We start from the raw sequence: 24,394 nt of genomic DNA, 5'->3' as shown, positions 1-24,394 counted from the left end.
AAGTTTTAAGGGCGCCTTTTTCAGTATCGTCCGGGGTGCGAAAACTTCTTCATATGTTTACCCAGAGTGTTACTACCATAATAAACTATAAGGTACCTATATTCATAGATAAAAGTCTAATGAAATTTATATTGATGTTGATAATGTTCAAAATATTTAAAATTTAGTTTAATATAAGTGAGTAGTTTAATATAAGTTTAATATAAGTCGAGCTAGGGAACACAATTACTTCCTATTTCAACAATGCCTTCTAGGCTAAGATTTATCTTTCTGTCACGTTTAACTTGTAATTATTTCTTTTTGAGTATGGGACTAAATTGTTCTGCATTTTACTGAACAGTTGGAAATCGGCATCTGTTTATAGACATATGGTGCAGTATATATGGGTGTGGTGACAAGAAATTTCTTTGAAAGAAAAGGGGAATATCAAAGAAATTTCTTACACTACCACACCATGATTTTGGTGACAAAGATATCAGTCCCAACTTCAGGTAGAATTGGAGAAAATCTACTATATGACATGTTAATTTTCATTTAACAATAGCCTTTAGAAGCTATGCTGATAACGCTTATCTTCTACAGAAATGAATGAGCAAATTGTAACACATCTGGATGGTCTGACAGCTGAATATAGAACATTCATTATGAAGGAAAAAATGCGTTCCTGAAAAATTAGAGTTAACTACAGATAATCCTCCTGTGAAGAAACCCTTTTGTAAGAAGATAAGGCGTAAACTTGAAAATAAATGAATTCATAGAGATTTAACTATTTTAAGAGTTTTGACACCAACACATTAAAAAAAACAATAGTAAAATTCGTGTTTTTAGACCAGGTGTTAACAATTAATAAAAAAAATGGGTCGGTGCAGCTTCAAGTGCAATACCTACGTAATAACAAGCATTGAAAAGGTGAAAATAGCGAGGCATTCATAAAACAGCAAGACAACGTGAATGATTTACAGCTGTCGAACTACAAATGCAGAATAAAGTTCAAATTTCAAATAATAGTTTTGGTACCCATCAAAGCAGTTTTTTCTCTTGGATCCTACTGTTATAAATATAAAAACTATTTTGTAAGGCATCAAAGCCTACGATCTAATTCTAATAAAATAATGTTTAATTATTTATTTTATATTTAAAAATAGATTTATAATTAATTGTATTTAGTAATCTTTCAGTCTTGTAGAATAATATATTTTTAAATTACTGCCATTTCTTTTTTCTGAAAACACTGCAAATTTCGAGCTGTTTATTATCTTGAACAATTGATATATTTTTAAAGGCACAATAACTAAATTATTTAATGATTAAAAAAAATACTTTATCTCCAATACTCCAGTTTATTCTTTTCAACGAAAGTAATCAAAAAAGTTCAGATAAAAAGAAGTAGCCAGCTTAATAATTTAGGTTAATTAATTTTGAGTTTATATTTGTTTCTACATCTCTCTCTGTCTTTCAAAAAAGTAAAAAAATACTATATTTCTTAACTATAAATTTTAAGCTTATGAGAATATGATTTTATTTTTACAATAAAACGTTTCATTTAACTTTTTCTCGAGAAGTATTATCAGAAGAAGTTCAGTCGTTAGGGGCAACAGTAGTTTCAGTTGGTGTTACATCTTCAAATTCATCTTCATCCCCTGATTCATTAAAATCCGACTCATCCTGTCTCATCATTGAAAATTAATTTAATTGAAAATTTGAAAATTATTTTCTGTCGAAGGACCTTTACAGCGAAAATACATTTTGGTTTATATATATATATATATATATATATATATATATATATATATATATATATATATATATATATATATATATATATATATATATATATATATATATATATATATATATATATATATATAAACAGGAGAAAACAACTTTACAAAAGCGGAATGATATAAAACAAAACTTTTGTTGAAAAATCCCTCTGCTTTCTTCCCTTTTTGTAAATAAACTTCAAGGACGAATACTGCCACACCTCCCCCATTGTGTGTTATTTTTCGAAAAGGGGGTAGAATCTCTAACTCGTTTCACGCTTAGAGGTTTCACGGTGAACTCGGGCGTTTTCGGTAGTCTAGCCTACGAGTCGTCTCGGGCGTTAAGGGCGCCTTTTTCAGTATCGTCCGGGGTGCGAAAACTTCTTCATATGTTTACCCAGAATGTTACTACCATAATAAACTATAAGGTACCTATATTCATAGATAAAAGTCTAATGAAATTTATATTGATAATGTTCAAAATATTTAAAATTTAGTTTAATATAAGTGTTTTTTAAGTTTATTTTTTCATTTAGAATTTTAAGTTATGAAGCAAAAATATTGTATTTATAAATAAACGAAAGTAATTCTTATTTAGCCTCCATCTGAATCTTTTTTTTCTACTTTTATTTCAAAAATGAAATCACTTGCATTGAAATGTCTTTAAAGATATTTCATTTAAACAAATAGACAGTTAGTGCTCAATGAGAAAGAATTTGAATTCATTCTCTAAGGACCTCTCGTATAATTGGAAAATTTAAATTAACTTATTTTACTTAAATATAAAATTTTTATGGACGAGTTGTTTTAGCTCTAGTCTTCTTTGTTCTTTAAACATTTATTTAACTTTGTGATTTTTTTTTTAAACCTTAAGAGTTCATTGCAAATATTTCTTAACACGAGAGCGAGAAAGCCGTGGAAATTCAATGCGCAATAATTAATGTGTTTCATAATTAAATCATTTTATGATAAAACTGTGCTAAACAATAAATATTATAATAAAAAAACCATTAAAAAGACAATTATTTAAATGTTTTAAGAAATTCTTCTATGCAAGAAGTTTCGTAATGAGAATCTTAACAAATGTTATTAGAATTCTCTTGCATCAATGAAGTAAACACTATACACATAAAGGGGTAAAAATTCAATATTTAAACCATTAATAAACAAAAACGCAATGGAATCAAACGAATCATTGAGAGAGACAGAACAGAAATCTTTCCTCATAAATTGTTTGTTAAATTTTGATAGCGTTTTCATTTTTCATGTCTAAATATCAATTGACGATCTAATGTAAGTATTTTTTTAATTTTATTTTTAATAAGATATATAAAAGTATATGCCACGAGGGACCGCATAGTGGAGAAAGAAGAAGAATAATCGCCAGGTTCCAAATTTTTCATCAGGTGCTCCATAACGATGTGGCGTAAAAAGATTTTACCTAAGATTGATCTCTTGATCAGGAACTTATACTATACTCGGTGAAGACATCTCACGGGACCGCATGCGTAAGTGATTCACAGGAAACAATGAACAATATCTTATCCTTTCTTTATTTCGTCAGGAATCAAAGTTCAGACATAATAAAAATTCATGACAAATTCATCAATTAAAATTCCAACACATCCGCGTGTCGAGTCCTCCCTGTGTGCTTCAGGGAGTAAAATATTAAATTTATGTAATCAGCATATTTGAGACATCTGCAGTTAAAATTTACGAAATAGATTATTTGCAATTTGTTGAATTTATGGAATTGAAAAAGTAAAATTATATATGAATTATTACGAACTTGAAGCACACAGGGGGAAAATCAAAAATGCCGCCCAAAAAAAGGAAGCAGCACGCTCGAGAGTTCCACGGGAAATACTTGTCTATCTCCAAAAGATAGCGTCCCCTCCTTAGCGGCTGCGGGAATCTCTAAAGACGAGTTAGGAGTCGAGCCCTAGAGATCCTGCAAAGGCAACGAAGAGGGCGCTCCTGTTGGAGACAGCCCAGTAGGTATTGGGAAAAGTAAATATTGTGGTGATCCCATGATCACACCACAAATTCCCCCCTTGAATAGGAAAAAGACTATTAACCTCCCCTTTAATGAAAATAATTAAATTTAAATTACCCCATTAAAATGTAAAAGTTAAATTCAAAAAATTAAGTTACTGTTAAAATCATCAAATGCGAATCATGAAGATAAAAAATCATCATACATATCATGTTTTACATAAAAAAATCTTGACTAATCATATACATTAAATAGATGTTGAGCTACATAAGTGTCCTCAGTAAAAGACAATTTGGCTGGTGCCCTGATTGTTGTTGTTGTTGTTAATTTACGTCGCACTAGAGCTGCACAATGGGCTATTGGCGACGGTCAGTGAAACATCCCGGAGGATGATCCGAAGACATGCCATCACAATTTTGATCCTCTGCGGAGGGGATGGCAAGCCCGCTTCGGTAGCCCAACGACCTGCGCGCGAAGTCGAGCACTTAACGGTAGCACAGTTTAACGAGGACCAAAACCGCACACCCTAGGTTCCTACGCAAACTGATCCAAGTGGTCACCCACCCGCACACTGACCGTAGCCACTGATGCTTGACTTCGGTGATCTGCTGGGAACCGTGTCTTAACGATCAGTCCTCTGCGGGACGGCTGGTGCCCTGAAAAAAAGAGTTCAATTGTCCTGATGGCCAATTATACAAGAATTGCTTTTTTTTCTTGAAATTCAAATCATAATTGGTGAGATCACAAGGTGAGGTTAAACCTCCGACGAAAAGTAAAATGGCATTGCAAGTATGAGTAAATATCACATATAATAACACCTTTCACACATTAAATGCACTTTTCACTGTAAGTTAATCAAATACATTTTCCGCACTTGGGAATAACTTCAAAAACTCTCATTATAAGTCGTTCAATCATACTAAAACAATTTGGAATAACTTTAAAACTTTAAATTTTATCACAATTTGGAATTACCTTTAAAAACTCTCATTGGAAGTCATTCAAATACATTTTTGTCACCTTATGGAATAACTCTAAAAACCTAGGAAAAAATGTTAATTCCATAAAATTTAATTTTTTTTTGACAAATATAAATTTTAATAATGAAATTCTAAAATTCATGACAAGAAAGTCAAATAGAAATGCTTATGTATTATTAATTATGACCATCATTCTTAAATGTTTGTAGTTATGTAGCTAAAATAAATGAGAAAAAAAAACTTGGATAAATAAATATAACCAAAAAAGTGAATACGTGTGAGTATTCAGTGTGATAATCAAAATTCAATAGTGGTATTCAATTTTCTCTTAAAAGAACTTAAAATTTTAATTTGTTTGTAAAGCACAAACATTTTTCTTCATATATGTAAAAATTACCATTTCTAAGAGAAATATCATACGTAAAAAGGAATGACCATGTTAATCCAGTACATGCAACACATTTTCATACCTTGTAAAAACATGTCTGATTATTTCAACAAATGATCAACAAATCATATTAAATAAATTCAATAAATCATAGTAGATATATCCAGTAAAGGTCAAATATGCAATTATATCAACATTAAACAGTTTTGATTCATCTGCCACGTTAAAAATACCCAATCGTTAAATTGAGAAAAAAATCAGCACAGTGAAATAAATTAGTACTTAGTAACTGTAAGTATTTTTAACAATTTTTTTTGGAAAGTTAGTTAAATTTAACTTTAATTCCTTAAATACTGTTGAATGAAATAGTTATATAATGTTAATTGAGTTTGATAATGCACAGAGTTTGATAATGTCCACACAGCCACTTACAAGAAAGTATTGCTGTCACCCACAAAAATATTTATTATATTTTTTTTGTATGATTATATATAAACACATCATTTTCAAATAAAATATTGTTTTGTAAAGAACAGTTGCGCACCTGTTCACTATTGCCAGCAATAGAAACCAACAATATTTCACAAGAAAATAATCCATAATTATTTATTTATTTGCTTACTTAGCTAATTAACCAAAATATGGAATCTCATGCATGACAGCAATTTTTATTAAAATTATTTTAATCTTATCGTACTCGAAGGTTATATCCATGAAGTGGATTATTAATTGGTGGGCTCGTAGAATAATTAAGATCTAAATGAGAAAGTCGGCGGGGTGCACGTCTTAATCTATCACTATGTATTACAAAACCTTTATGAGAAGGTGAGTCTAAAGGTCTTATTTTAAAATTTACATCACTTTGCTTCTTCACTATGACACAATTGCCCAAAAATTAAGGTTTAAAAGTATCATTTGATCTCATGTACACATAATCGTTTACATTAAAGTTTCGAAGTTAAGCTTTTTGCATTTGTTTTTGCTTTTGTAAAATCTGCTGCTCTTTCAGTTTATTAAATGCTATATCATAAGTTATCCTTAAATCTGATATGAAATTTTGACGGAAAGAGGCCTTGTCAAGTTGTTGAGGCTCTACATTTGGATCAAAAGTATCGAACATAGTGGGAGGGCATCTACCAAAATGTACAGGTTCAAAACTAGTGCTTGGATGAACAGCATTATTGTACACATTTTGATGAATAAGTAATGAATTCTTAAACGATACATCTTCTTCATGCAAAGTCAAAAAAGATGATTTAATGGCACGATTCAAAGATTCGGTGGCACCATTAGCTTGTGGATGTTTCGAAGAAGTATGGGTCAAGAATATGCCTAAAGTTTTATTGATGCAATGAAATACCTCTGAATTAAACTGTGTGCCTAAATCTGTCAAAATCATGGCTGGTCTACCAAGTATCGATATATATTCAATTAGATGCTGTCATACAGTCTCGGTAGTTAAATTTCTGAAAGGGTATAAAGTCAGAAATTTGGAAAAATGATCCAACACGGTTAATGTATAACCACAATTTTTAACGGGGCCCACTATATCAATTGAAATAAATTCTCCTGGGACTTTAGGGATGGGAACATTCTGTAAAGGTGCTTTGGGAATGCTGTAGGATTTGTTGCGTATACATGAGTCACAGGATAAAACAAAGTTTCTTGTATCATTATACATATTTTTCCAAAAGAAATTTTTCTGAACAATTTCGTATGTTTTCTCTAAGCCAAAATGTGAGATATGAATAATTTTTAATACCTTACTCTGTAATGATTTTGGAACAACAATTAACTTAACTAATCTTTTTTTGTTTGTAATATACATTAATAGTTTAGTATCGGGATCAACAGTAAAATTTTTAACTTTATGTGCATTAATCAAAGAAGGTGACTCAAGCAGATCAATAATGTCATTTATATTTGGATCTTTCCTTTGCTCTTCATAAAAGGTGTTGTTAGATATTTCATTTTGAGGGTCCTGTTTTTGAATAATATTTACAGCTTCCAATTCTATATCTTGATCAACAAAAGGAAGTATTAGCTCATTATTTTGGGACTGTAAAGCAGGAGCACAATTATTAGGATTTTCTCTTCGAGAAAAGTAATCAGAAAGAAAATTAATTTTTCCAGGAATATATTTCATTTCAGAGGAATATTCGGACAGTTCTAATAGCCAACGAGTAATTAAATTTGCAGGTGAAGTAATTTTCTTACAATGGAGCAGGGGCTTGGAGTCTGTTAAATTGTAAATTTTCGGTTATAAAGATAATCCTTAAAAGATGTTGCAGATTTATAAATGGCATAGAGCTCTAATTTAATTGCCGGATAATTTTGTTCAGCCTTAGAGAGTGCTCTACTATAATATGAGATGGGATGAAGGACACTATCAAATTCTTGTAAAAGAACACCTGAAATTGCCTGTTTACTGGCTTAGTGTTCAAGAGGAAAGGTTTATCCCATGGAGGGAAATTGACAAAAGGTTCGGAAAAAGATACTTGTTGAAGAGATTTAAAGGCATCTTGATGTTCTTTCATCCATACAAATTTTGATTTACTAGCACTGAGTTTACATAAAATATCAATTATCTCTGCATATTTGGGAATTAGGTGGCGGTAGAAACCGCAGACTCCTAAGAATGATTTAACTTAGTCATGATTCTTAGGTGGTTCAAATTTCATTATTTTTGCAATGTTAGTGGAAATAGGTTTAACAATTTTATGGGAAATATTAAATCCTAAATAATTAGTATTAGTTTTAAAGAATTCAGATTTACTAGGGGATAAAGTTAAGTTGTACTTGATAAAAATATCCAACACAGCTTGAACTTTTTTCAGCATGTCTTCAAATGAATTAGCTCCAATAATTATATCATCCTGATCCGAAAATATGCCAGTGATTCCTATATTCTTTAATTCATCTATAATAGTGTCTATCATAGCCTGAAATATACTGGCAGCTGTTTTTAAGCCATAGACCAGTCTTTTGCTACCAAAAATTCCGAAAGGTGCGGTAAATGTGAGAATATCTTTAAGATCCTCTGAGATTTTTAATTGTTGATATGCGTGGGGCATGTCCATGGTAGAAAAAAATTGAAACTCTGATACTTCATTAATTATTGTTGAAATGCAGGGTAAGGGATGGGTTGCAGAGTCTATAATGGTATTTATCAAACGTAGGTCAAGGGCTAGTCTATAGGTGCATTACCCAAGTAGCACAGGGACATAGTAACAGCTTTAGTCTATATCGACCGACATTGTCAATATTGGCGAAAATCGAAATTGTGTGTACGATATTGTACGATTGCCGTCGATTTCACATTAAAAATCTGTTTGTAAAACTTTTTATTTAAAACTTTATTGTGTTCTTAAATCAAAATTAATCATTTAAAAGACAAAAAATGACGTCAAATTGTTATAATTCCAAAATATAAATTTAAAATATAAATTTAGAGATATCCGAACAACATCCGGACAATATTTGACCGACAAAAACATATTATTAAGTGATATCAGGTAACTAGTTTGGTTTGCATCGTTTTGAAAAAAATCTTTGAGATATTTACAAGTTGACTCAAAGTTTGCATTAATAAATTTAGGATTATTGGCCACAAAATCTTGAGCAACCTGTAATCCTGTAATTTTCCTTTCCATAAAAGTAAAGCAACCTCCTCCGACCAGCCGAGCAATGTTTTCATCTGGCAAATTTGCTCCAGAAGCCAAGCAATAGATTCATCTCCAGAAAAAGACTGTATATTTAGATTAAAATTTTCAGCGTCGGTCATTGCTTGGGCTCAAGTGCGCATCAAAATGAAATACAATAACAAAAGACAATTAAATATTTAGGTTTTGCCAAATGAAAATGCCTTCATAACAAAACAGTTATCTATATAGAATTTATAATGAAGTACATTGAATATAAGAATTTAAAGATGTAAAATTATAATTGAACAATACATATTAGTTTGTTTTAAATCAACGAACTATTTACCATATTAATTTAATTTTTATGAAACTAATATTAAATATTTCACAATACCCAAACATTATATTTAAATTTAAATGGTTGAAAAAAATATTGTAATCAATAAAATGCAGTAAATATCAAACATATCACTAAATATATAAAATATTATATTACTAAATCTGTGAATCAATTATGAACAAAAAATATCATCGCTCGATCCTAATCATACTCACTATTGTGAAACAACTTTGCAGTCAACTATATTGATCTTTCACACAAATTTTTCACTCACGTGAGACAAAACAATGAACTACTCTTCATCCTTAGTCTCTTTGCATCATAATAATGTTGAAATTATTTAAAAAAAATTCAGGAACACTTATGGACGGAAAATCGATGACGATTTCACTGTATCTTTCTGCCAGGAAGATTCAGAACACGCGAAGTCACTATACACACAATCTTTAGACACAATCATTACACCTTCCGTTATTTATTCATATAATTTTCGCATGCTGTAACATCACGGGAACACCAAATATCATCTAGGTCAGTGGTGCGCAAACTTTTTTCGACTGCGACCCCTCTTGTAGAGAGAATATTTTTGGCGACCCCTAGATAAATGTTCACAAATACGATGTATATTTCGCGCATTTCTTTCGTTTCATCGAATAAAAACATCATCATATTTGACTCATAATAATTTTATTTATAATTTTAAGAAAATACTTTTTGTAAGAAAATACTTATAACACAAAAATCAGTAAATTGCCTTTAATGAGATGTATGTGGCCTGCAAGTTTCTAATTATCTCATCGATGTTTGGATGTATGTTGCTAATTGCAATTCGCATATCATCTTCAGGGATCGAATAAAAACTAAATACACGAGCGGTATTTAGTTTTTATTGAAACTAGTTTGCTAAATCCAGTTTCACATAAATACGTTGATGCAAATTGTATTAACACTCTGATGGCATTCTTGCATAAAACGGAATATTGTTTTTCCACGGATAGCCAAAAGTTTTGGCAAGGCTGAGTCTTAAATTGATTTCGAAGAGTATAATCACTAATTAGATCTATCAATTGCTGTTTCTCACTAATTTGAAGAGTTGAACTGCATATGTCAAAGGAAAATGGATCACGAATCCAACCAAGATCATTTTCAAGAAAATCCTCGAAACTTTTTTCTTTAACTTTTCAATGTGATTGGAAATGATGTTTTTAAATGTAAATATATATATATTATTTTCCTTGATAAAATCGTTAAAGCAAAGGAACATGTCGGTGTTGTTTTTATTCAGTTCAGTTTGCCAGAGACTAAGCTTATTCTTTAAAGCTTGAATTTTACTGGCTGCAGTTATGATAGTTGAATTCTCACCCTGCAAGCTCAAATTTAAGTCGTTAAGTTTTTCGAAAATATCAACTAAATAGCTCAGCTTCCCTAGCCAAACTTCATTGATATAATAACTTGCCAATCTATGTTTCCTTTTGATTAAAAACATGTACACTTCATTTCTCAAATCAAATATCCGTCGTAGTATTTTCCTACGTGAAAGCCATCTGACTTTGGTGTGTAACAGTAATCTCTCATACGTTGAGCCCATCTCATTGCAAAGTATTGAAAAGAGACCGCTGTTGTGGCTGTTGCATTTAATGTAGTTAATTGAACTAACAGCGTCTTGTAATACGTTGTGCAACTCTTCATCCATATCTTTTGCAACAAGAACTGGCCGATGAATCATACAGTGATTAAATACCATATGAGGCGCCAACTTCTGAATTAAGCCCCTGAGCCCTTTATTCGAACCTGTTAATGCTGCAGCACCATCAGTACAAACCGCAACACAGTTTGCCCAGGTAAGGGACTTAGTTTCAAAATATTCATTTATGACTTCGAATATTTTTTCTCCAGTGTTTTTCCTTCCAAACTTTTGCAACATAAAAACGTTTCTGTTATATCTTCATTAAAAATAAAACTAACGTAAATAATTAGTTGTGACATTTTAGTAATATCGGTAGTCTCGTCCAGCTGTAAAGCAAATACAGATGAATTTTGTATGCGTTTTATGACTTCTGACTCGATATTTCGTGACATTTCGGAAATCCGCCGAGACACGGTATCTCTTGATAATGATAGTGTTTTTAGTTCATTTCCATATTTATCGCCATGCATAATTGATGTCATCTTAGTTGCTGCAGGAAGGATAAGGAATTCTCCAATTGTATGGGGTTTCATTGTTTTTCCTATTAGATAAGAAGCTTTTAAAGAAGCTCGTAATGCTTTCTGAGGTATTGTTGTAAATTTCTTTAAATGTGCACTTTGAGTTTTCAGATTTTCAGCTCGTCTTTGAAAAAAAATCGGTTGAAAAAAATCTGCTGGTTGAAAAAAATCGGCATGTTTATTTTGAAGTTCTTTATGTTTAGTTTCCAGGTGCCTTTTTAATTTAGCTGGTTTCATGCTCTCATTTGCTAATTTTTTGTTGCAAATGACACATATCGGGCGTTCTTCATCATCAACAACACAAAATGTAAAACCGTACTTAATAAATTCCTCATTGTATTTTCCTATTTTTCTAGATCGGGCATTTAGTTCAGTATTTTGCGACTCCTCATCAGTATTTGTTCGTTTGTTAGCTGAAGATGTGCCTGGTGTACGTATTACCCATTTATCCATTGTGAAGATAGGGGTTAAATTATTTAAACTAAAACAAATAATATATAAAATTTTGTAATTTTTTCGAGAAATTCAATAAAATTAACAGAGATCTTTCTCTAATGTTAGTACATACCTGATAACAAAGAGTAGCAAAGCCTGATAAAAATATAAAAAATAAAAATTACACTGTGTGGTTAAGTATTACTTCAATACTTATTAAATAAATGAGCAAGATCTAGCATCTCGCAAACACATTTACTGACAACCTAACGAGATACACAAACACAAACTGAAACTAAACATAAATGCAAACTGAAACTAAACATTTAATACACAGTCACAGTTAATCTGGCTGATGCCACATACGCAACGTCACATGATAAAACTCGAGGATAATCTAAAACAATTGCAGGCCAACTGCTACAACTTCATGCGAACACTTCACGTCTTCACTCTGACTATCAGATACACCGCGTACCTCGCTATCTGATTGACTGATCACGGAAGCGAATTTTTGCCCTTTCCCTGAGGTTAACGTCTAGTCAAATAGGCGCTTTTCAGTAAAACTGGCGAATTACCGCGAAGAGGGAGCTATCTACCGGAATGAAAAACTTGCGTCTTCACACTTTACATACATTACGCATTACGGTCAAAGAAGGACTGGACAGTATGAAATTGCAATTGAACAGTGAGTGACGGCGCTTCACTCTTTATATGTACACTGTATGGTATGCAGCATGCAGGGATAATGCATTTCATAAAAATTTGGTGACCCCCAAAAAACTTCTGGCGACCCCCACGGGAGTCGCGACCCTTAGTTTGCGCACCACTGATCTAGGTGACTGGTCGCGGCGCCAAGTTGCCGCGAGGGACCGCATAGTGGAGAGAGAAGAATAATGATCGCCAGGTTCCAAATTCTTCATCAGGTGCTCCTTAAGGATGTGGGGCAAAAAGACTTTACCTAAGGTTGATCTCCTGATCAGAAACTTATACTATACTCGGTGAAGACATCTCACGGGACCGTATGGCTAAGTGATTCACAGGAAACAATGAGCAATTTCTTATCCTTTCTTTATTTCGTCAGGAATCAAAGTTCAAACATAATAGGAATTCATGACTAATTCATCAATTAAAATTCCAACACATCCACGCGTCGCGTCCTCCCTGTGTGCTTCAGGGAGTAAAATATTAAATTTATGCAATCAGCATATTTGAGACATCTGCAGTTAAAATTTACGAAATAGATAATTTGCAATTTGTTGAATTTATAGAATTGAAAAAGTAAAATTATATATGAATTATTACGAACTTGAAACACACAGGGGGAAAATCAAAAACGCCACGCAAAAAAAGGAAGCAGCACGCTCGAGAGTTCCACGGGTAATACTGGTCTATCTCCAAAAGATAGTGTCCCCTCCTTAGCGGTTGCGAGAATCTCTAAAGTCGAGCTAGGAGTCGAGCCCTACAGATCCTGCAAAGGCAACGAAGAGGGCGCTCCTGTTGGAGACAGCCCAGTAGGTATTGTGAAAAGTAAACATTGTGGTGATCCCATGATCACACCACAGTATATATTAACCTCTTAACTTAAGAGCCCGAGATAATTCGAGCTTTCTCAATCTTTACAATGTAATTTAATTACAGAGGTTAAAGATAGTGATTAAAGAACACCTTGTATATTAAATACAAATATGCTCTAATGATATAGTTATAGAATGGTTGTCTAAACGTTCAGTAATAAATAAAGGGCTTTTAATTTGAAAAAAGTACTTAGTAAAAGCGCGTAAATGATTTGCTAAAAACACTATAAATCAATTAAATGTAAATTATTTACTTTGTAGGTTGCCTTCACGCAGAAAGAACAATAGATTGAATGATATATTACAATAAATTAATCAATAGATTGAGTAGTTAAAATAGAAAATATATTTATTACAGAAAAAGATCTTTCTAGTGAAATTTTTAAATATTTTTTTAAGAATGTTACTCAAGTCTTAAGAGCTACAGTGATGTAACCGACTCGTATAATATATTCATTAATATAAGCTATATTAATGAATATATATTAATGAATGAAAATAAGCTATATCTGTGATTTTAAAGCTTGTTAGCACAATGTATCAAATAAATTTTCAAAAATCGAGTCATGCTCTCTTTATTTCTCAAGGTATTTCATTAAGCGATGACACTTTTAATTTCTTACAAATCAATTTAAAAATTAATCACATATTCTTATAAAGTTGTCTTACTGGCAAAATCAACAGAATGCCAACACTTTTGTCGTCAAATGATTAACATTCTCAACTAACCTAGAGAACTTTTTGGGCAAACGCAGTTACTAATAAAGCAGTTATTATCATTCATATTAAACAATTATTATATTATAATAGTTAAAATTATTCTGATGGTACACCAGTCTGTATTATACGAATTTATTATACGAATATGCATTTACATAACTCAGTGTTTACCTCAGGCTTTTAGGAATTTATATACTTTAGATAATGACTTAAAAGGTATTATTATATTTCGTCTGTTGGGATTGGAGCATTTTGCTATTATATTTTGCGTAATTATATATATATAACGTATATGCACATAGTTGTTCACAGTGAAATAATTTAACAGTTACAGAAAAAAAATTAATAATGCATTTAAAATAGTTGTTTCTCCTCCATCTATCCAACTTTTAAAGAAATCTGTTGGTTTGTAATAAACTGATTCTGATAGAAAAAAGCGAAATAAAAGAGGAATAATTACTACGTTACTTCCCCCAGTGTTTTGAATCCCGCGTGACAGCGTATCACTTTATATCAAGTATATTTACTTTTTCGTAAAAGATTTTTCTAGATTAATAATTTTTTCTGTAGTATACAAATCACTAAATCATAAAATTACATTTCAACTTAATAATATAATTTTGAAAAGCAGCAACAAAAAGAAAGTTATGCAAAATTGAAATGTATGTGTTTCTTACTTTTTTGATCAAGAAATCTTGTTTATGCTTAAGAAAATGTAAATACTTGTTTTAAAGTCTAAATTGTAAAAATACCTACACTGTAAAAAATTTCAGAAACTAATTTAGACTCGACAAAAATATTTCATAAAATCTCAGAGAACTTCATTTAATAAAATGTTTCCTATCAATTGAGAAACTTTAATTTTATTGTCAAAAGTAGGAAACTGAATCGTATTTACTCCAAATCAGTTTCAGTGTGTAGCGTAACTACCACTACAACTACTAAATTTCCATTCACTAGTACATAAGACACGTTAACTTGATTTAATCAGGAGGCATCTTTTGATAGCTGATGGTTGATATTGTCGGTAGCCTAGCCCACATGGGTGACTAGTGGACGTGATCTGAGCACATCTGCTTCGACCTACACGCCTACCTCGACTGAAACGTGTACTTCAATTTAAACATAACTAGCTCGATGGCTGGTTCACAGTGAACAGTTGAATTGCTATTAGTGAAGACAATTTTTTCCTCCTCAAGCTGTTGCTACTCAGTCTCGATCACACACAACGGGGGTCAGTATATACTCGACTGCTACTTGCAGCTTCGGAGCGATCACTCCCGCAACCGTGATCCTAATACAGCTCTCACTTTTCACTCTTTAAAAATTCTTCATAAGTCGAAGAGATTGGAAGAAATATTGTTGCGTGCACGCTGTGACTCGAACCCCCGTCCTGCTGGTCACGAGATTGCCAGATTAGTTCACTCAGCTACAGTATGTTCTCAGCTGGAAGTAAGTACTCACTTAAAATGAACGAGTGAAAATAACTCAACTTGAGTGCTATTTAACTCTCTCATCCACATAAAACCGGCCTTTTCATCTTGAGTTAAAATCACTCAAGTGAAGAGCTCAATTTGAGTGAAAAAATTTCACTCAAACTTGAGTTATTTTCACTCGAGTTTGAGCGATTTTCAGTATTACCTGAGTGGATCGTTTTCACTCAAACTTGAGTGATTTTAACTCGTGTTTGAGCGATTTTCAGTATTTCAGTTTGTAAACTGCAGTCAAAATTTTTACTGTTAATATACAAAATGTTTGTATTTAGTGGTGCCATCTATCGTAAGCGATAGAAAATACTATAGTTTTTGTTTTAAAAAATCCCTTTAGAAAGAAAGCCTTAGATAGGAATTTTTTTTATCATAACTTTTGTTGAATTTAAATATCGAATTAGATAGTATAATACTTATGAAAGTTTTCGCTGTGAGCATATCGACACTGTGTACCCTGGGATTCGAACTCGCTTCCCGTCTGTCGTGAGATTGACCGATTAATCTTCTCGGCTACAGTCCTGTGTCAAGACGGCTACAAAGAACTAATTACTTTCATGAGCTGGGTCATGTTGGCGAGAATAAAGTTTTTATTTGTCAAATCAAATAAGGTGAAAACACAGTTAAAAATTTCTTTCAGAGTTAACAGTTTGAATTGCAGCATTTTATGGTTATCCAATTGTTTTGATTGTATACGGTAAAACAACAATTAAATGAATTATTACTTAAGAGTGTTTTTTTATGAAAAATTCCTAACCACTGTAGATTTGAGTTTTTTTTTCTTTCACCTAAGTTTCGTCATTTTTCTTTGAAGTTTAATTTTTAAAAGTGAGGAGCTCTAAACGAATTTTTAAAGTAAGCAGTTTTATAAATATTATGCTCATATAGGTTCAATTGAAAATACTATGAGTTACTTTTTTTTCGAACAAATTTATTCGCTTAATTTATAAAGCTTTTCAGGCAATAAAAAAGGTATATTGTTTTAAATTGCCTAAATTTTTTTAAGACAAATTTCTGAAACTAAGGGAAATTAATAAATTTTTGAAGAAGACGTTTGTAAAAAAATCTGGATTAAATACCCTTTTTTGTAACTCAATTTTGCAAACTCTTTTGATATAAATTTGTTTAAAATCCAAACTATATATTTGTTTTGATTAGAAAAAAATAAGTATAATTTTTGTTCTGTAATAATCCTAGCTTAGTATGAATTCGAATAAAAAAATTAGCTAATTAACATTAACTACTTGACTTTACTTTAATATTGTTTTTACCATAAACTTTGCTCAAGCATAGTTTTCTTAAGTCAAAAGGAAATAAATAATAAAAATTAATAAAAACGATATTTTTAATAAAATTACTAAAATACAGAAATATTTACATACCTAATTTTAGGCATATTTTAAACTAATTAAATTGTATCGCTTCTGAATAATAAATAATTACAATTAAATCAAGTATGTATTTTATGAATTTTAACTATTATGAATATAGATAGCGTACGTTATTTCCGTTATCAATATACAGTGGTGGCCAAAAGTGTGGACACTTTTTGAAAGTTTCATGTTTTTCAACTTTGTGTGCTTGTAGAATATATTAATTTTCACTTAAATACAAAAGTTTATATATCAAATTGAAGGTAATTTAATGTAGAATTTAATAATGAATACAGTATTACAATATCTGTATTACAAAAAAAGTTATACAACTAATAGTAAGATCCATCTTAGATTTGCATTTTTTTTTAAAGTGATACTTACGCAATCAATACTTAGTAGGATAACCCTTATTTTTTAAGACAGCTTCCCAGCTTCTTTTCATTGAGTGAACGACTGTTTGAAGTTCATCTTTCGTAATCACATGGCGCCAAGAATCAATTATAGCTTCAATAAGTTGTCTTTTATTGGATGGACGTTTTTTTCGTGCAAGAATTTTCAAACGTCGCCACAAATTTTCAATTGGATTGAGATCAGGACTTTGTGTTCCATGGTAATATATCTATACCTTTATTTTGAAACCATGCTTTGCATACTTTTGCTGTGTGGCATGGAGCTGAATCTGCTGAAAAATAAATGGTGCGTTGTTGGGGAAGAGATCCCGGATGGAAGGTATAAATTTTGGTTTCAGGACAGTTTCGATGTATTTTTTGGCATTCAGGATGCCAAGAATCACTTGAATTCGGCCCACACCATCTGCAGACATACATGTCTGAATCATAACATTTGTTGGGTTTTTTGTAGTTGTTTCAATGTAATCAGGATGAAGTGCTTCACCTACTCTACGTCTCACGTATTTTCCATCATCACTACCTAAGAGCGATATTTTACTCTCATCGCTCCAGATTACTTGCTTCCATTGATTTTCTGACCATTTAATGTGTTCTTTTGCCCACTTAACTCGTTTTTCGCTTTGCTTTTGATTTAAATATGGTTTTTTCCTTGGAATTCTAGCTTGTGGTCCAAATCCTGATAACCCTCTCCTTATTGTTCTTGAACTTACTGCAATACCCGCTGCATTCATTTCACATCTAATGGCATCTGATGAAGTTTTTATATCTTGAAGGCATAGCCGTTTAATTTTTCTATCGGCGGTAGCACTTGTGCATTTTTTCGGCCTGATTTGGCTTCATTTTCCACTGATTTCGTTTTTTCATAACATAAACAGAACTTTCGTACACCAGAACAAGTCACTGAACCACTAACTTGTCTTGCAATTTCAGCATAAGAGAGGCCATTTTCTCTCAATATGACAATTCGGCTTCTTTTTGTAGATGCACAATTAGTTCTTCTTGTTGATGACATTGTTTAAAATTAGTTTAATTAAAAGAAAGGACTTTAAAATTAAAAAACAGCAATACTCTTCTTAATTGTACTAGTATGCATCATTCCGCAAAATATTTCCACAACAATAACTCTTTTGCCATCCAAATAACTTAAACTATAGTTACAGACATTTGATTGGTCCTAAGAACAGTGTTTGTGATTGGCCAGTACGCTTTTATTACAAAACACGTCTTTATTCAAAATGATTTATGTTTGTTTGTTTCTACTAAAATAGGCATAACTTTTTTTGTAATACAGATATTTTAATTCTGCTTTTGTTAATAAATTTCACATTAAATTACCTTCAATTTGATACATAAACGTTTGTATTTAATTGAAAATTAATGTATTCTACACGCACACAAACTTGAAAAACATGAAACTTTCAAAAAGTGTCCACACTTTTGGCCACCACAGTATATGTTTAGAATTTTTACCTAATTGTAAGAAATTAATACATAATCAAAAAGAAAAAAACATTATAAAAATTTAATATACCAGCCAGGAAAGCAGGATTGAAGACATCAAACTCCTTCAATTTTACAACAATGCAAAGTAACTGCAGTTCTTCTGTAGATTCATCAGAAAGTATACTTCTGAAGCAATGACTGCATAATTACTTCAAATTTACTGCAGAATGAAATTGGATTTAAAGTTTCAGTTTTTTCTAAATTTATGATTTTAAAGTGACCTCACTTAAACTACAGTAATTTTGTAGACAACAGCTAAAAGTTTTTTCGAAATAAATTTCTGAGAAATTACTTCGCATTAGCTGCAAAATAACTGCAGTGTTTTTACGGTTAAGATTGCACTATGAAAATTTGCAGTTAACTCTAGAAAAACTACGAAATTACTTCAGTTCTGTAGAAAAATTACAGTTTATTTTCAGCTGGGCTATAGGTATAGAAATTCAAATTGAACTATACCTCATAATAAATATTATTTTTAATTCTGCTCCTATTTTTTTACTATTAATCTATAACTATTGTAAAATTCTAATTTATTTGCATTTTCAAATATTTTAATTAGCATTGTACTTTCAATTAAATATTAATTCTGCATTTTCAATTTTGCCTCGAAAATTGAACTTGAAGAAAAGTGGTAAGAACTTTTATGCTAGCAACAAAGGAAAAATAGTTCGTATAATGTGATAAATACTTTATGAAATACGAAAATAGTACTAATTCTGAATTTCAATTAAATAAAAGCTAAAAACAGGATAAAAACAGAAAAATTCAAAATACTGCTCAATTTTTGTTAAATATAATATTTTCCACTTTTTTTTGAATGATATATTTATAATAAAATGCATTGAACATCTGAAGATTCTGATTTGAATGAATGGATGTTGCAAATGTGAACTTTCATAAATTAAAGACAGTCAACTTTATTAATAGAACGCAATTTAAATAACAGCAATAATAGACTGTATGAACAATAATTTCGTAAATATCTTTTATAAAAAAAGTATAGAATGATATGAAATTAATTATCCAGAAATGTTTTGCACCAAAATTATACATCAAAAAAACTAAAACATGGATATGAATTTATTATATTAAAATAAAATGTTAAAACTTTAATATGAAATCTGAAAAAATTGTAAAACTCTTATCAGATATAATATATTCCCATATGCTTTGACAAAGATTCTAGCATGGAATCAGATTTTTTTAATATTCCATAATCATCCACATTTAACACTTTCAATTTTAATAAATATTTTTGACAAATAATTTAAATGAATAGTATTTTATTAAAAAACGCTGAAAAACAGCTACTTTAAATGGAATGTGTATACAACACATTCAAAATAAAAGTATTTTCAAAATAAAAGCAACAAGGTATATCTACTTACTAAAAAGTAAAACAGCGTCTTGTTCAGAAATACCGCTGTGAACTAAAAGTTGTTCTAATTCTTCTTAATTCAAAATATTAAATGACATATTCTCCAGAAGAAAAAAATAACGTATAATAAAAACGAAGACATAATCTATTTAGATCGCAGAACATAACAATTTTATTTAGATTTATTATCGTTTGCTTTTTGAAATAAAACGATAGAAATTCCAGCTTATAGCTCGCACACAATTAAGTAATAAATAAATCACTCAAGTTTGAGCTGGAAGCACTCACATATTGCTTAATAAATACCACTCAAGTTTGAGTAAACGCAAAGCAAGAATTTCGCTCAAATAAGAATGTATTTCACTCAAGTTGAGTTAAAAAAATTTAACTCTTTCATTAGATGGGTATAGTGGGTCATACATGCAATTTTGGTAGAGAAACCATATTAGATGAAACCAGTTTATAAACGGTTTTTCTAACAGTTAACAGTTTGAATACCATCTTATTTAAGATTATTTGACTGTTTTGTTTGAGCATGGCAAAATAACAATTGAATAAATTGTTATTTAAGCAGTTTTCCGAGAAATTTCCAACAGTGTAATATTTAAAATATAACATACTTTTGGTACCCTTACTAATATTCAAACAGCACTAATATTGTTAAACTTTCACAAATTAGTGAAATCAAATTGAACAGGAACTAGCTAAGGCCCGGATCTACTATATACATCACTAAAAGCAATTATAGAAAAAAAACTAGAATAAACTGTACATCCTGAAATACAATTTGTGATTTGTAAATATTCAGCGAAAAAAAAAATATGTAAAATGATAAATTTGCAACGAGAATATCATATGCGATTCTTTATGTTCCTAAATATTTTAAGGGAATATTCGGTAATTAGAAATTCAGAAATATGTTTTAGAAAATAAATTTCGCTTTAGATATTTACTGCTCAATGATACTGTTTTTAAACAAGAAAACATTTAGAGCCTTTGTAAATGCATCATTCGAGCAATCTATTTTGGTTATAGAAAGTTTTGTAAGTCTCTTTCAATTACGTAAAGAATTTTAAATAAAATTTTATCTACGTATTTATAAGCATTATTAAACAGCGGAGACAGTGAATTGATTACCTTTCAATAACGTAAGGAATGTTAAATTTACTTTTATTTACGAATTTATTAAATATCATTAAATGGTTCCCGGCTGTGAGTAAACGACATAAAATCTGAAATGGAATCAGCCAAAACCACAAAAGAATATAAAAAATGCCTTTAAGTTCTCGTTACTAGGTTAAAACATAAGCACTCTTTTGAAATATTAAGTTACATAGTATTAGATTGTTAGCAATTGTAATTATTGTTATATATACTGATAATTATTATAAAAAGTTTACAGTCACAGATTTTATTAAAACATTTAAGCACTCTTTTGATATACAAAGTTACATAGTATTAATTTGTAAGCAGTTATAATTATCATTATACATACTGATAATTATTATAAAAAGTTTACAGTTACAGATTTTATTAAAACATATAGGCAGTCTTTTAATTTATTAAATTATATAGTATTAGATTGTTAGAAATTGTAATCATTATTATATATGCTGATAATTATTATAAAAGCTTACAGTTAAGTGATTTCGAAATAATTAATTTTATTATGAAAGAATTTTTTAAAAATCTGTGAAATTTTTGCGATTTTGATAAATTAAATGGAAAATTAAAAAAATAGTTTTTAAAGGATGCTTTCTTATTACTTTGTTTCTAATAATAATTAAGCAATCGCTCAAATAATTTTCATAAATTCATAATATAATGCAATTTGTCACAAATTTATAAATAGGGATAAAATATCATTCTACATTTCATTCTAAAGAATGTTTTTGATTATTGTTTTATTCGTCATTTTATATATTTTTCGGAACTAGTTGAGATATGTGTGCTTTCACTCATTTTTTTCTTTCTTTCTTTCTTTTGTTTTCATTTTAGGTACAAAAATTGCTTGATTCACGCAATTATTATTAGTTATAACAAATAAATGTAAAAAGAAAAAAAAAACACTAAGAGAGTTTGAACTTTTGACTTCTTTGAATAAAGCTAAACAGCGTGAAAAAAGCTCAAAATGTCAATAAAGTTGTGCTTTATTCACGTTGTTTAAATTTTTTATTCAGGTGCAACTACAATGTGCATGAATTAATGAGAATTGGGTATACTTTGCGTTTTGTATAAAAAAGGCGAATTAACGCAAATAAAGCACAACCTTTCTGTATCTTTATTTGCGTCTTATTCACGTAAATTTTATCTAATAAAAGTATACCTATTATCATTTTTGCATTTATATTTTCCAAATTGGGTCTTTTCCTTATATTTTTTCAATTCACACAAATCTTTCAAGCAGTATTAAATAAGTACTTAAAGAAACACTTTCGTAAATTATATAATATGTAACACGAGTTAATTATTGTATTAGTCGCGTTCCCAGAAAATCAATCAATCATTTCAAAAACTGTTAAAAGTAACCACCAGGAATATTGCACAGTTATGAAGAGTTTGGAAGAAACGGTTCTCTTCATTGAGAAAAGTTTGGTCAAATTTACTAACATATGTGATAGAAATCTCTCTAATATTTGTACCCCACTTGAAAAACTTTTCAAGTAGTTTGAAAATTTCATTATTAGACTCAATTTTTCATGGTCATTTTTATTTGATAACTGATTACCCCAACTTCATCGTGAAAGAAAAGTAAGTTTTTCAAAAAAATTTCGAATTCAACAGTTACAGATAAATAAATGAATAATAATAATCACACGGAATACGCGTAATAAAACAGAAAAGAAATTCGTTATAGATGTAAAGAATTCCCACAAATGAACTATACTTTGATGAAAAAGTAAGGTCAAAACTACAAGAATATGGTAAAATGAACCATGTTTTCGGCTTTATGGCAACACCATAAAGCTCAGTAGTTTTTATCGAAGCGCTCTGGTAATAATTTTGGTAAAATTAACAATCAAAATATGGTTTCGTAATATCTGATAAAATTTGGTAAATGTGGTAGTCTTTGGTAGATTTATCATAATCCCTTTGAGCATTACACAAAACCCATTTATTCGGTTAAATATACTTTACAGTTTTGTATTTTTTGCTCAATGTGCGGTAACAAGAACTATAATTTTAAAAATCAGAATATCCGATAAACCGTTTCCATACGAATGCTAAATTTCTAAAAAAATGGTTCAAATACCATATATTTTAATTTAATTAGCCGGAATTGTGTTTTTTCAATAAAAATGTCATTATCATAGAGTATGGTAATTTTACTAGAATTTTTTCTCAGTGCCAGTTTTTATGAAATCACCTTTACAAAAATAAGTAATTTTTTGGTAGAACGTTTAATGTTCTTTTAATATGAAAATTTTGAATCAACGTTCGTTTCCAGAATGAGTTTGTTTTTACAAAAACGTCATTGTCGTCTAAGCGTGAATTTAGGGAAAAAGATTAAATTAAATATTAAATAACTTCAATTCAAAATAAAATATAGATTCATTGTCTTTATTTTACAAGGATTGCCATTTTTATTGGAGCTTAGAGGCATAACTGAATTACCTTAACACAAATTAATCATATGACTTATAATTTTCAGTAATTTTAGTCCAATCTTAGATAAGACAGAACTTACAACAAATTATAATGTATTCATCACATACTTATTTGCTGTATCAAATTTCATCTTATTAAGGCTAATTAACCAATGTGAATGCCCATAATTTTTAATATAAATAATGGTAAGCATCTATTTGGATATAATAATTTAAAATATATAAAACCTCATATAAAACAATGTTAAAGATGTGGGTCATAACTCAGGATTTGTTTTTAGTATTCAATTTGTAATATTTTGTATCAAGCACCACATTAAACTTCTATTTGTAATTAACTATAAAGTTGTATTGCATTAAAAATGAAATCAGAAATCTTTTTAGTCGATAATGAACAAATTAATAAATAAAACTCAGTAGCGCGGTAATGAGAAATTCTCTTTACAAATTTTATTCATTACACTTATAAATTTTGCTTAAATTTAGCAACCTGAAATGCTATTTAGTCGTTTACTAAATAATTTTTTATTATTCCGTAAATAAAATTCGATGAATTGAAATTGAAAAGCGAGTGAAAATTTATA

At 30.1% G+C, this 24,394-nt stretch overlaps 2 protein-coding genes across 3 annotated transcripts in view; both read right to left on the bottom strand.

Moving 5' to 3' along the window:
• LOC107453214 (G protein-coupled receptor 83) overlaps positions 1–18,960 on the bottom strand; it is a 59,468-nt gene extending 40,508 nt beyond the window's left edge. Inside the window, exons 1-2 of one of the 2 annotated variants that reach the window (XM_071187462.2) lie at positions 18,853–18,952; positions 4,735–4,801 (exon numbers count right to left, since the gene is read on the bottom strand). The gene's annotated coding sequence lies outside the window, so the exon portion shown is untranslated. Of the gene's footprint in view, positions 1–4,734; positions 4,802–18,852 lie in introns of both variants that reach the window. The other variant, XM_071187454.2, reaches the window with a different exon arrangement.
• LOC147801217 (protein FAM200B-like) lies at positions 8,995–11,769 on the bottom strand. The gene is made up of 2 exons (XM_087154428.1): positions 11,077–11,769; positions 8,995–9,012 (listed from the first exon to the last, which is right to left on the bottom strand). Exons 1-2 carry the CDS (start codon positions 11,767–11,769, stop codon positions 8,995–8,997), a joined length of 711 nt encoding a protein of 236 aa, XP_087010554.1.
• Positions 18,961–24,394: the final 5,434 nt, after the last annotated feature.

Source organism: Parasteatoda tepidariorum, chromosome 11 (assembly GCF_982258835.1).
Source record: "Parasteatoda tepidariorum strain Cologne lab strain chromosome 11, Ptep-v5.0, whole genome shotgun sequence".
Lineage (NCBI taxonomy): Eukaryota > Metazoa > Arthropoda > Arachnida > Araneae > Theridiidae > Parasteatoda > Parasteatoda tepidariorum.
This window is presented reverse-complemented; position numbering and strand designations above follow the sequence as displayed.